This window comes from Dipteris shenzhenensis, chromosome 19 (assembly GCF_047967505.1).
Source record: "Dipteris shenzhenensis isolate YYH24624 ecotype China chromosome 19, Dip_SZ_1.0, whole genome shotgun sequence".
Taxonomy (NCBI): domain Eukaryota; kingdom Viridiplantae; phylum Streptophyta; class Polypodiopsida; order Gleicheniales; family Dipteridaceae; genus Dipteris; species Dipteris shenzhenensis.
Genome location: NC_141614.1, coordinates 48,083,941 through 48,098,303, shown reverse-complemented (window position 1 = coordinate 48,098,303; position 14,363 = coordinate 48,083,941). Strand labels below are relative to the sequence as shown.

At 41.8% G+C, this 14,363-nt stretch overlaps 1 protein-coding gene across 1 annotated transcript; it reads right to left on the bottom strand.

Annotated features, from left to right (window-relative positions):
- Window positions 1–11,204: 11,204 nt before the first annotated feature.
- Window positions 11,205–12,908, bottom strand: LOC147890562 (3,9-dihydroxypterocarpan 6A-monooxygenase-like). The gene is made up of 2 exons (XM_087390321.1): window positions 11,940–12,908; window positions 11,205–11,825 (listed from the first exon to the last, which is right to left on the bottom strand). The coding sequence occupies exons 1-2, from the start codon at window positions 12,906–12,908 to the stop codon at window positions 11,205–11,207; spliced, it is 1,590 nt and encodes a 529-aa protein (XP_087246447.1).
- Between the last annotated feature and the right edge of the window lie 1,455 nt (window positions 12,909–14,363).

Sequence of the window (14,363 nt, the reverse complement as noted above, 5' to 3'; positions counted from 1 at the left end):
AATTGTTCCCTTCTCCTTTGAGGTCAAGGTCCCCATCATCTCGAACGGCGCTCGGCCATGTCGTGTCATAGAGGAGTAAAAGGGATTTGCTGAATTTTAGGGGGGGAATTCATGGCAAAGGATTGCCAGAGGCATTAGCTAGAGCGTAGTTGCATGTAGATTTGACGAGAGGTGGAACGGGTGCCTCTGCCACAAGTGCGGGTGTTGATGTAGTTGTGTTAGGGGGGTTAGAGATGCATTAGTGTTGTAGGAACCATTGTGTTAATAATGTGCCTAGGATTTTTCCACGTGAGTAGAGAAATGTGCCGGTGTAGATGGATTGTCAATCGGAGGTCACAATGGAAATTTATGAGTGAATTAGTGCAAAAAGGGACCCAAACGGGGGCAAAAATTAACTAGCTCTAGGGTGCCAAAATGGTGTGCAATGGGCTGCAAGAATTCCCCGTAGTGTGGTGTTTCCATGTGTGAAACCATGGTTCAAACGGGGTCCAGTTTGGGTCCCAAATGGATGAGTTACGAGGGATTAAAGTAGGGTTAAAGTAGGGGTAAAATGGGGCCCTTTTTGGGGGGGTCCTTTGGGCAAAAGTATGGTGTGAATGGACTTTAGTGGGAAGTAACTAAGCTAGGGAACTCCCAATGAGTCTAACTAGCTAGTTACCCTAACTACCCAGTCACTTTAACTAGCGAGTTACTCTAACTGTGAGTTACTCTAACCGAACCTAACTATGAATCAAACTAACTATACTACTGTTAGGCTAACCTAACCAGATCCTAACTAACCCACACTAGGTTAGCCTAACCTAACCTAAGTCTTAACCTAACCTAGGTGAATGGTTGGGTTTTAAATTATTTTTTTTTAAAGAAAAACTTTTTATTAAGGCAAAAAATTCCAGTGAAAAATTTTTGTTGAAAAAATTTCTGGCGAAAAAACACTACTACACAAGGGTCCTATTCCGACACTTAGGGACTGATGATTAGCATGCGCGGGGCACTAATCGTCGGTAATCAAAGCGGGATTCGTTAAGGGTCGCTATATAGCGACTTTAGGTAAACATTGCTATATAGCAACGTTTAAAGAACATCGCTATATAGCAACCTTTATTAGACTTGTAAATGGTCGCTATATAGCGACACTTATTAGACTTGTGAATGGTCGCTATATAGCAACACTAAGACAGTTTCCTATAGTGACGTTTTACAGAGAGTGTTTTTTCTCATACCGACCTTAAAAGATAGTTTTTCCCATTGACAAATTTTTTTTCTTTTTCATACATGTTTGATCGTTTGAGAGAATAAAAGTACAAGAGCATGTATCAAGCCTTTGAAGCTCATATATTCATGTCCAAGTTTGAGATGAAAAAAATCAATGAAGAGCATTTACATCAACGGCTTCATCTTGAGCCAAGTCTAATGCGCTAAACAAGTCTATCTCTAAGTCTATAGCGAGTTGATCTCCTATATCATCATTGTACTCTAGCATCGTACGTTCACCTAAGAGTACTTGTGTTGGGATATCTCAAGGTGTATGCCTCAGGCACACCTTATGTTTCTATGTGTGAGTGCTAGAGGCACAGTTAGGTGCCCACAAGCACAGTTAGGTGGTGGAAAAGCCACATAGGATGATTGAGTGAATCTAGGAGCAGATTGAGGAGATGATTGTGGAGCTTTGAGGTCATCAGTGATGTCAGTGACCTTGTATGAGGTGCCTACTTAAGGACCTCTTTCTTCTTCATTCTATAAGCAAGTATTCTGAGTTTGTGTCCACTCTACTCTTTCTTTTCAGTATTCCAACATGGTATCAGAGCCATTTGATCCCCCTTGAGCCCATTTCTGCCACATCATCATCTTCTTCTTCATCTTCTTCTTCTCCATTTTCCTCTTTCTTCCCAAAATCTTTGAGAGCTTGGTTCTCCATCTACAAACAGCCATTGCCCAAACCCTCTGAGCTGGAAACTCCTCTAGTATGGGCGAACTTCCACCTGCAAGCAATTGAAGAAAAAACGTCTGTGGTGGCTGCCATTCTCCAAACAGCGAATTTCTTCTGTTGCTCAATACTCCCTGCATACTCCGCCATTGCCTGAGCCCTCTTAGGAGTAGATGGGCGACCTCAAGACGAAGATTTTGAGCCATTTTTCAAGTCATTTGGTTCAGTAACGAGGGAGAAATCGTCAAAACTCAGTTTCAGCCTCTGTAGCAACTCTCCCGGGCAAAAGTGCGCACCATTTCGTCCAACCTCTGTGCTGGACCTTCTCTGGTATATGAGCTTTCTTTTGCTTCAGAAAGCCCTCTTTTCCTTGCTTTGAAGAGTGAGCTACAAGCCCTCCAAGTTCAGCTTTTCAGTTTTGACAGTTTTGGACAAGTTTTTGAAGATGATGCTACATAAAATGCTACTCTAGCATTTCTGGTTTTTTGAAGCTTTCAATAACTTCAGTACAAGTGTGGATTCAGTTTTGTTTTGACTTGCTAGACCTGGTTTTGATTGGAAAATGTTTATTTCATCCACTTCTATGAAGCATGTAAGAAGAAGCATCATTGTTTGAAAACTAGTCACTACTATTTGCTACAACAAGTGGCTATACTTTGGAAGTATTTCAGTTCTTTTTGCCTTGTAAGAGAGAAGACACTACCCAATACTTGGGTTAGAGCCTCTCATGGCTTGCTTATGCCAAATATGTGAAAAGCCAAAACATAAAGCAATGTCTTGTTATGCTACAAAGGATGAAAATGCCAACCTGACTTCCTTATTGAAGATTGCCAAAACAATGGTTGCCAAAAAGGAAGCAAATACAGAGATCTACACTCTCATGGCATTTTTATTTGACTCCAAGTACAAGAAAAAGATGAAGGTCAGACACCTAAGATATGCTTCTCTACACAACTATGGAGATGACAAGATAATTGTTCTCATGAAGGATATGACTTTCAGATCCACTTGTTCTATCATAGTACCATCTTATAAGGCACTAGACACTGCCCATGTGGTAAGACCTTGCCTTGACATGGATATTTTGCCTCCACAAGATGAGGCATCCCATGAAGATTATGCATTTTAAACTCATCTCTATGTATGCTCCAGATCACTCTTTTAATGTCAAGGTACTCAGCCTGGATAGTCCTCCAAAATGAATGAAAATAAACTATTTGTGTTTTGTGTGTTTTGTAAACACCTCTGGTCACCTTATGATGTAGGCCATGTGTATGTTTTGTTCCATGGTACCTCCTGCAGACATTGTGTGCATGTACATGCAGGGGAGATAACCATTGGAAGGTCTTTTTGTATCCCTTTCTGTTTACCTTACACCCAAGGGAACCCTTGCTTGCATGAGAACCTAGCCATAGATTTATCCTTGACCACCATGAGATGGCATGAGAAACTATGAGACTAGATGTATCCTTGACATAGCCTGAGGCATTTCCTTGAGGGGGGGTTTGTTGGGATATCTCAAGGTGTATGCCTCAGGCACACCTTATGTTTCTATGTGTGAGTGCTAGAGGCACAGTTAGGTGCCCACAAGCACAGTTAGGTGGTGGAAAAGCCACATAGGATGATTGAGTGAATCTAGGAGCAGATTGAGGAGATGATTGTGGAGCTTTGAGGTCATCAGTGATGTCAGTGACCTTGTATGAGGTGCCTACTTAAGGACCTCTTTCTTCTTCATTCTATAAGCAAGTATTCTGAGTTTGTGTCCACTCTACTCTTTCTTTTCAGTACTAACTGGTGGAAAAGCCACATAGGATGATTGAGTGAATCTAGGAGCAGATTGAGGAGATGATTGTGGAGCTTTGAGGTCATCAGTGATGTCAGTGACCTTGTATGAGGTGCCTACTTAAGGACCTCTTTCTTCTTCATTCTATAAGCAAGTATTCTGAGTTTGTGTCCACTCTACTCTTTCTTTTCAGTATTCCAACAACTTGATCATCTTCTTCAATAAAGTGTGGTGATTCTTGATGATTGTCATCTTCTTCCTCAATATTGTGATCTCCATCTTCCTCCCATACGATGTCATTATGCACATCTTTCTCTTGGCTCATATTATGATCTTCATCTTCTTCGCTAGATCCATCTAGATTAATTGGATCCGGCATTGGTACTGGCATCTCCATATCCACATCTCTATCTTAAAAAATTTGCTTACTTTGTGGTGCAACTTGGATCATGTACCACCATCTTGGATCAGAACGATCCGGATGAAAAACCACCTATATTGAAGATGGGTGCCAAATGCTGTCAATTACATATATGAAATTATGCTTAAGTACATGTATCAATGGATCTTTAAAAACCAAAGCTTCGATTAATTGAATCATTAGTATGCACCTGCTTACAATGCTCGGGAAGAACAAAAGTATCACTTTCATCGGTCCAAAGTTTGGTGGAGTCTATTGCAAAGAAATCGCTACTGTCTTTTCTCACTATCGCATGGGGACCGTTGTAAATAGTTCTAAACCATTTTACATCAAAAATGAAAATACTAAATTGTTTGAAATCAATTTCATAGATTTCGCGTATGGTTCCACAATAATCCAACTATGAGGAGAGAAGATTGGTATCTGCAGCGAAGATAACCATGACTCCACAATCATATGTGACTCTCTTTGAATCGATGCGTTTCATGTGAAAATGTCATCCATCTGACCATAATGCATTGTACTTTTTGTACTGCAAAAGAGCATCATTAAAACAATGAAGATGCATCTATTTTATAGTGTATATTGCCAACAAATAATCACTTAATTATGTCAAGAGGTAAGAAACTTACATGTATCATACATCCAGATGATAACTCTCGCTCGTGCTCGTTTATTGTCTCTCCATCGCATTCAGCTTTACGTAGAGCCATTTGTAGCCAATCAAGTGACATGTGAGTGGGAAAAAGGGCGAGATCCCATGGATATGGTTGCGATCGCTTGTACATTACTCTGAATCTCATCCTTGCATTTATTCTTTTTGCTTTGGCCGCTTCATATCTCTCAATCCACTTCTGCATCTCCTTGCTATTGAGGATACAAAACTTATTGAATTTCTCCATTTGCTCTTCGCTCATCTTTCTTTCAATCCCTTTTCCTTGGGGAACCTCGCCAACGATGCGATCATCATCCTTGTTATGCCAAGCTTTTGGCATATTGGGATTCATGGATATAAGAAACTCCATGATATATACTAATGACTCTTGCACAAGCCATCCCTCTGCCATGCTTGCTTCTGGTCTTGCTCTTTGTCTTACAAATTCCTTCAAAGTTTTCATAAACCACTCTAGAAAAAACATCCACCGACTATGAACGGTACCTGCAATGGCCACCTCATCAACTATGTGCACAAGCAAGTGCACTTGAGTTGTCATAATGCTCGAGGGAAAGTGCTTCTCAAGCAAGCATACGGCTTCGATGGATTCCACCCTAGCCTTCTCGATGCTTGATATGGAGATCTCTTTTTGAGATATTCACCTATTTCACATGCCCATGTAAGATATATTCATAATCAGTCTACAGATTATTCAAATTAAATTGAAGAAAGTGCAATCAATGCGATTTGATAGTAAGCATACCTCACAATACCATTGATCTTGAATATAGAATTTCTAACATCTTCTTGTAAGCACCCTTTTATTGTAATTGGAAAGATGAACTATCAAAGCAACAAAGAAGTCATGTCAATAATATAACATAATCATAATTACACTAATGCATCACGATTATCGGTACACTAATCCTATAGCTTAGAACACCTATAAGACCTTGTGCCAATCATGGGACTTGAGCCCACTAAGCTTATTGTCCTTTGAAAATGCTCCTTTCAAGCAATGCATGTACCCTATGGGTGTTTGAAAAGAGGCAATGTTTGCCTTGACTGCTGCCTTCTCTCTCGTGGAGAGGATCCATGTTGCTTTCAGGAGGATAACTATTCCCAAAGCACGCACTTGGGGCCACAAATGAGACATCCTATTCATAGAACACAAGTCTTCTCACACTCCTCTCGAGTCTTTGGAACCAACCAAGTGTGCCCAAATAGTAGCCCCCATATTCTTGAAGATATGCATGGAATCCAAGAGATGATCAATTGATTTGTAACTGACCCCAATAAGGAAGCTCATGAAAGATCGATAGCCTCTTCATACCACGAGGAGGTTCCTCTCCATTCACCCTCCAAGCCTAAATCCAGTGACTTGCCTTCAAATATGGTGATGGTTGATCAAGCTGACCTTCATGCGCGAGATGGTCCAACAAAAGGTATCAAGCATGACCTTCATAAACATTTTTCCTCATATGTTTGGAGTATTGTGCAAGCGACTTCAAACCTGGTCCACAAATAGGATAAGCATGGTACCTACTTGTAACAAGTCCTGCATGCGTGCATGAATGTGTTAGTATAAGACATGCATGCGAAAGAGAGTCATAAAAGCATAATCCTATATTATACATTTAAAGACACAACCACGTACCTACGCACTCTCCATATCCTGGGTAGTCATGCATGGTCCACATCAAGATACCCCTGAGCAAAATATCATTGGTATGTCTAGGAGCTCTGGAAATATCAAAGACCCGCACTCCTCTCCATAAGATCAGATTCTATAACTCTTCTATCAAAGGTGCCATGTACACGTCCATATTTTTGGCCTTGTACTTTCCTGGCACAAGTAGTGCAAGCATGAGGTGTTCCTTCTTTATTGTTAGCCATGGTGGGATATTGTAATTCCCTAAGACTATGGGCCATGTCGACCAAGATGTCGAGCATAACCCGAAAGGATTCACACCATCCATGGCAAGCCCAAGATGTAAGTTGTGTGGCTCCCTCACAAAGTCCGACCACTGATTGTCTATGTGCTTCCAAGCTGCACAATCTGCAGGAATCCTCAATGTCTCAGTGGACTGATGAGATGCATGCCAAGTCATCAATTTGCATCGAAACATGTGCTGTATTCTTGCAATGAAGGGAAAGTGTCTCAAGACCTTTACCGGTATCTACTCACCATGCAAGTCATCTCTATATTGTTGTTCCCCACACTTGGACAACTAGCCAAATCTCCATGCTCACGATGAAAGAGAATATAGTCATTATGACAAGCATGGATGGTATCATAATCCATACCCACCATTGTTAGCATCTTTTTCGCTTTATCTCTTGATGCGGGCATGGTATTTGGTGCAGGCAACATCTTTTGGAGTAGCCTATCACAATTCAAACATACATAGGCTTTGAATAATGATGATTCTCAAAGCAACAAAGAAGTCATGTCACTAATCCTACAGCTTAGAATACCTGTAAGACATTGAGTATTAAGCTTAGAATCCTATAGCCTGACATTGAGCAAACATTTATAGACTCTTGCATTCTTTGAATTAGCGTGAAAAAGACAGAAAAAGAGAGGAGATAAGAGAGAAAAAGAGAGAAAGTGAAAAGAGAAAAATGGGGATAAAAGAGGAAAAAAGAGAAGGAAAGAGAGGAGAAAAGAGAGGAAAAGAGACGAAAAGAGAAGATAAGAGAGAAAAAGAGAGGAGAAAAGAGACGAAAAGAGAGGATAAAAGAGAGAATGATAAAAGAGAGTCAGAATTCAAACATACATAGGCTTTGAATAATGATGATTCTCAAATATACATGATGATTCTAAAAAACAAACAATATCCATATAATGAGTCAAATTGATGCATGAGCTAACCTCATTAAGGCCGAGACACTTGTATCTGACCACCCATAGTTTGCTTGCAGATTCAAGATTGAGAGACAAGCCTGTAGTTTAGACATCCTAGCACCCTCGTACAATTGTGTTGATTGCAACTCTCGCATATTGACCTCAGACTTTGACATCACGTGTACATGTGATGTAGTGCCCCTGAAAATAGAATCCATCATGTCTTGCTCAAAGTGTGAAGGTATATGCGCACCCTTGCCACCCTCCTCATCCCATCTCAAGATTTCGTGTAAATATAAGATCTTGTCTAAAAGGTTTCGTGTCATAATGGTATCCAATATTAATCACGAACTCAAATAGCATTGATTTACCGATGATCCATCACCACGTGCAACACCAACAGTGGGTATTGGTTTGGGCTCCTCCCCATACATCAGCAAGTGGGTCATGACAATATGACGTTGATGTCGTACTTCTCGCTTGCAATGAGTGCAATGATAATACAACCTCTCCGTAAGCCACTCTGTGCTCTCGGGCATTGGTGCATCATCTGATGAGCTTTCACTTGTCCCTTCCTTCTGCACACTTCTAAAATCACAACATGAGCTGCAAGGAAATCTATTAAGATACAAAAAATAGCCACCCATGAGCTCCTTTTCTCTCTTTTGACAATAAGTGCCATGTTTTGTCGCTATATAGTGATGCTTTTTAAATATAAACATCGCTATATAGTGACTGACCAGTGTCACTATATAGCGATGCTGGGGGCTTAAACCCAAAACCCCGCGTGACGCTTTCTTTAACATCTCTATTGTAGGAAAAGCAAAAATCTATCCTCCTACCGTATATTCGACGGCCTTGCTTTCCTCCTCTCTATTCTCCACTCCTCATCCCTACCCAGCCCCTCTCCCAACACTTGTGCTCCCTCTCCACCCTTCTCCCTCTCTGCTTGTGTGAAAGGAGTTTTTCAAGAAGGTGAGTCTCTTTAAGCAATGTAGGTTCATTTTTTGTGAGATTTCGTTTTGTGAGTGTTGAAGCATGTTTCTCTTTGTATTGCTAAGGCTATGTGCTAGTTTTCATGCTTGATTTCAGAGGTTAAGGAAAAAAAACGAGATTTGGTGAAAGAAAGAAGACTCACCTCTTCTCTTTTTGGTATTTCTCTTTCTCCTTGTTTGTAGGCTTATGCTTGTCTCCTCAATCCAATCCCTTTGAGAAGTTGCTGCTCTAAACTCCTCTTTCCTCTAACTAGTTATCTAAAAAATGGTATGTTTCCTCTCTTTTGTAGGGCCAGTCCACAAAACACCGAGCGGGACTATTCCAGGTAAGAAAGTACTTCCTCTTTTTTCCTTTTGTTATTTTTTAAATTTGCATTGGCCTGTAGCTAGCTCCTTAAGCGCTAGCTATAGTGATGGGCGTAGGAACTCTCTCTTCCCCTCTCTTCCCTTATTCCCTCTTCTTCCCCTCTTTTCCTATTTTCCTCTTTTCCTCTCTCTTTCCCCCCTCTTTCCCTCATATGCTCATGCATAAGCATAAGCATAATCTTTCTCTCTTTTTCTCTTCTTTTCATAAGCATATGCATTTGCCTATGCTTATGCTTATGCATGCTCATATGCTCATGCATAAGCTTAAGCTTATGCTTTCTCTCTTTTTCTTTTATGCTCATATGCTCATGCATAAGCATAAGCATATGCTTTATTTCTTTTTCTCTTATGCTTATGCTCTTTTTTCCTCTTCTTTCTCTTATGCTTATGCTCTTTTCCTCTCTTATTTTCCCCCTCTTCCTTCTCTTCTTTTCCCTTCTTTTTTTTCCCCTCTTTCAATCTCTTTTCCCCTCTTTCAATCTCTTTTTCCCTCCTTTCCTTCTCTTCTTTTTTCCCTCTTTCAATCTCTTTTCCCCTCTTTCTTCTCTTATGCTTATGCTCTTTTTCCCTCTTCGTTTCCCCTCTTCCTTCTCTTCTTTTTCCCGTCTTTCAATCTCTTTTCCCCTCTTTCAATCTCTTTTTTCCTCCTTTCCTTCTCTTCTTTTTTCCCTCTTTCAATCTCTTTTTTCCTCTTCCTTCTCTTCTTTTTCCCCTCTTTCAATCTCTTTTCCCCTCTTCCTTCTCTTCTTTTTCCCCTCTTTCAATCTCTTTTCCCCTCTTCTTTTTCCCCTCTTCCTTCTCTTCTTTTCCCCTCTTCTTTTTCCCTTCTTTCATGAGCATATGCTTTTTTTTCTCTTATACTTATGCTTATGCATGAGCATGTGTATCCTTCTCTTTCTCCTTCTCCTTCTCCTTCTCCTTTCCTTCTCTTCTTTTTCCCTCTCTTTTTATCTTCTTTTCACAAGCATATGCCTATGCCTATGCCTATGCTTATGCTTATCTTATGCTTATGCTTATGCATGAGTATATTCTCATATGCTTATGCATATGCATAAGCATATGCTTTCTCTCTTTTTCTCTTATGCATATGCTTTCTCTCTTTTTTCTCTTATGCATATTTGGTCCTTTTCCCCTCTTTCAATCTTTTTTCTCCTTTTCTTTCTCTTCTTTTCCCCTCTCCTTCTCTTATACTTCTCCTTCTCTTTTGCTTCTTATGCTTTCCCTCGTATGCTTTTCGCTTCTTACCCGCTCTTGTTTTTTGTCTTTTGTTTTCGTGTTTGTGTCTACGTTTGTCCAATCCCCCCAAATTAGACATGGGATCACGTTGCACGTCCGACAAGCACAAAAATCCTCGTAGGAGGAAACATCATGATCTCTATTCTCCAGAGGACTTTGATTCCACTCAAGCGACACCTTAGGGACCTAACCCTATGACTACCCCTGGCCCGAATCCTCTCGAGTGTAGCACTGTGACTACCCCTTGGGAAACTCCTTTGCTAGTAGCCCATGGCTTTGTCGGGAGTCCCGACGAGTTTGTTGCATAGATGAGCGATGAGGAGGCATCGAGATTCTTCTCTTTGCTATCCTAGAGGACCTCAACAAATCTCTCTCCTACATCGACGGCTAGACCTACTGTCCAGCCGTCCCCTCTAGCCTCTTTGACTAAGGGGTCATCACTTGGGCATGCCCATCGTAAGGGAAGGAAGAGTAGGAGGGGTCGCTTATGTTGTGCTGACTCGGGAGATGTAGACGAGTCAGCACACTCACATCCCTACATGTCTCCACTTGGTCCTGAGACCCAGTACCAGTCAGGTCCCTTACTTATTCACATAATGGAGAGATTATTGCATTGCATACATTTACACATAATGCACACTAACACTTACACCTACAATAACATTTCAAAAGGCAAGGCCTTAGTGGGATTCCCAACATAATTTTCTTGGTGATTGTTGGACCGGTCAATGCTTATTAAACATTTGCCTGATTTTACACTAAAGTACTCAAAATACTAATCGGGATACACTTGGTATTTCTCAATTTCCGTTGGTGTAAAATATGTTAAAGGGCGGCTTCTCTTAGCATACCTTTGAACATGAAAGTTACTATGTACTTGAGTTATATCTTATGGTTTAGACACAATATCATTTTAGAGACAACATGGACGTACTTCTAAAGATATGGAGGTGAGCTTTTCAAGGGCATATTGGAGCTAAGTTTCTGCAGCATAGAGATGCGCAGGCAACCTGGGAGTTGCACTAGCAACTAGAGGCTTGGCCATTGTCATTACCAACCCAAACCTCTCCGTCATGTCCACGCTATCGATCTGCGACCACTCGAAAGCTTGCACCAAATTTCCCAGCATCACCTGCACGTTCCACAGACCCAATAGCCACCCTGGACACCCCCTCCTCCCCGCTCCGAACGGTAGTAGCTCGAAATGCTGGCCTCGAACTTCTATATCGCTTCCCAGGAATCTCTCCGGCCAGAACTCCAATGGTTTTTCCCATACACTCGGGTCCCTTCCTATTGCCCATACGTTTACATACGCAACTGTGTTGGCCGGAACGTGATACCCAGCCACCACGCAAGGCGTTGTGGACTGATGGGGTGCTGCTAACGGTAGAGTTGGGTGCAACCTCATCGTCTCTTTCACCACTGCTTGCAGGTAAGGTAGCTGAGCGACGTCCGATTCTCGGATGAGGCGCCCATTTCCCACTGCAGACTCTATTTCATCTCGGAGCTTCTTCATGATGGCTGGGTTTCTCAACAGCTCTGCCAGTGCCCATTCAATCGTGGTTGTCGTTGTTTCTGTTCCGCCCGCGAAGATACCCTAAAGAGAAACAGACATGAATCAACAAGTATTCATTGTGCTTGGAGGCATGAGTCAACGAGTCTTCATCGTGCTTTCCTAAAAGTGCAGAACGAAAAGTTGGTATTTTGGTACCGTCAGGACACCCTTGATGTTGTCGTCGGTGATCGGCAGGTGCAGCTGGCTTTCTCGTGAAAGAGACAATAGCACGTCCAACAAGTCCTTAGGAGAGTCTGCGGGCTCCTTCATCATCAGTTGACGGCGATCATCAACAATCTTCTGGAAAGAGGTCCTTAACCTTTCCCCCGCTATCTTCATGCGTCTTACATGGCCTTGCAAATCCATCCATTGCAAGTATGGTATGAAGTCCCCAATGTTGAACACTCCAGCAAGACCAAATATTTCACTCAACAAATCGGCAATGTTTGTCGAGGAATGATCTTCGCACTCCCTTACCAACTCGGAGAATTTCTTCCCCAACGCCATCCTGGAGATAATGCTATAAACTGCAGATGATACTCTGGAACGTACCGGTACTGCTGCTCCCGTGATGCTGTCTTTCCAGATGGATTGTAGGAGAGCAGCCATTTCCTCTTCTCTCATAGGCCGGAAAGCCTCGAGCCTCTTTTTACCGAAGAGATCCGTAACAACAAGTTGGCGCATTAGGCGCCAGTAAGAGCCGTTGGGAGCAACACCAATGCTCGAGCGATTGAGCATAGTGTAAACAGCCGCCGACGTTCGCGGTCGAGAAGCGAAAGCGGAGTCATGCGTTTGTAGTATCTCCCGGGCCATGTCAGGTGTAGAGGCCACAATGACAGGCATGCAACCAAAGCGCAGCGACATCAACGGACCGTGCACTTTGGAGAGTCTATAGAGCGAGCGGTGCGAGAATTCGCGGAACAAGTGCAAGTGGCCGATGATGGGCAAGGAGGGAGGTCCGGGGGGCAAAGGGAAGGCAGTTGTACGCGACCTCCGGAACAAGAGGAGGGAGACAAGGAGGCAGACGATGAAGCTGAAGATCAGGTAAAGCAGCGAAGGAACTGGGATATATTGATCAGAGATGGGGAAGCTGACATTCGACAACATGGACTTGATCACTGCCATATTGCAGATCGAAACAAGGAACTCTTTGCACTGAGACTGTGAATCAAAGGCAAGAGGAAGAGGTGAAGAATGCATCTTAGAATTAACGCTACAGTTTGTGCTGTTTTATAGTCGTCCAGGCCCTTTCCACCACCTTCATCATCATACATTCTTATACGTGAATAGTCTTGAATCACTCGACTAGTCCATCACGCATAGTGTGAGCTTTTTGTGAAGTCATTCGTGATGCGATGAATATGCTTAAACAAAACAAATTAATAACTCTTTGTTGACTGTGTATTCGATTCAAGATTTTCCACGTGCTGGCTCGACTTTCGCTTCGATTTCTCTGAATGTATCTAGAAAGTCATACTAAAGATAAGGATCCAAGGTCCATTTTCAACACACAAGGGCGTGACCATTATTATAAAGACTTTGCCTTTTGTTTGGTTTTGACTCCAAAACTTTGAGTGACGAGCTTTTCCTCTTATTTTGCCTTTTTTAGAACATAAAATGTGGCCTTATAACCAATGTAAATCAGTTTGGGGCAGGCATGACAATAGCTCACTGGCATTCAAATTATATAAATATAATTATTTCATGAAAAGAAGGACCATTATAGACATTAGAAGTAGATACAAGCTTACATTAAGAGAGAGAGTAGAGAATATAAATGGTGCATGATCTTCGTAAGATGCACGTCATGAAGAAGAACAGTAAGTTGTGAAGTAACTGGCCTCTTATATTATTTTCCTTAGTTTAGGAAAGCTTTAAACACAGTACACAGAATGAGTGTAAATAAAAGAATGGAAACATTGGTGACACTAGGAGTTAAAGATACTGGGGAATCATACATGAGAACTCAATGGCATGAATCAATTAATGCAAATGCACATAGGATTCATGGACCCTCCTCAAGTTGAAGTCTTACAATAGATATGGAGTGGGTGATGCTAAGGACCTAGACCTATTGCAGTTCTACATGTTTGTGATACATGTATCTAATGTAATGTGGAGACAACAAGACATGCCACGTGAGAAAAAGGAACTTCCTTTCAGGCATGTTGAAGCAAGTTAAATTGGCAAAGAAAAAAGATGCCTTGATATAGCTTTCCCCTTAAACAACTCATTTATCACATGTTTCTCCTTAGACTTTGCCACTAGTGAACTCAATACTAGTCATGAAATGGGAAGGAAAGAAAAACAGGGGTTAATGAAAATTGGACAACGTGCTTGGCATACTTGGTTTTAGTATGAAAAGTCCTTGTCTCGATACTTAGATTAAACCTAAGGAAATGGGAATAAAAATAAGTCAAAGGATCCGCAACCCAAGCCTATAATTAGATTGGTTGGAAAAACAAGCCCTTGAGGGGTCCTGGTGCACGCAGGTGCGACTTGGGGCCAGACGGGGGCCCTGTCTGGCTTAAATTCATGCTTGTGCGCACTAGGGCCCCTCGGGCGCTTTTTTTTCATTTT

What these genes read in the sequence shown, in the direction of transcription:
- LOC147890562 (XM_087390321.1), bottom strand. Translation starts at nt 12,908, where the DNA reads ATGGCAGTGATCAAGTCCATGTTGTCGAATGTCAGCTTCCCCATCTCT. An exon ending in ACATCAAGGGTGTCCTGACG is followed by an intron (nt 11,826 to 11,939) that starts GTACCAAAATAC and finishes GTTTCTCTTTAG; the next exon opens with GGTATCTTCGCGGGCGGAAC.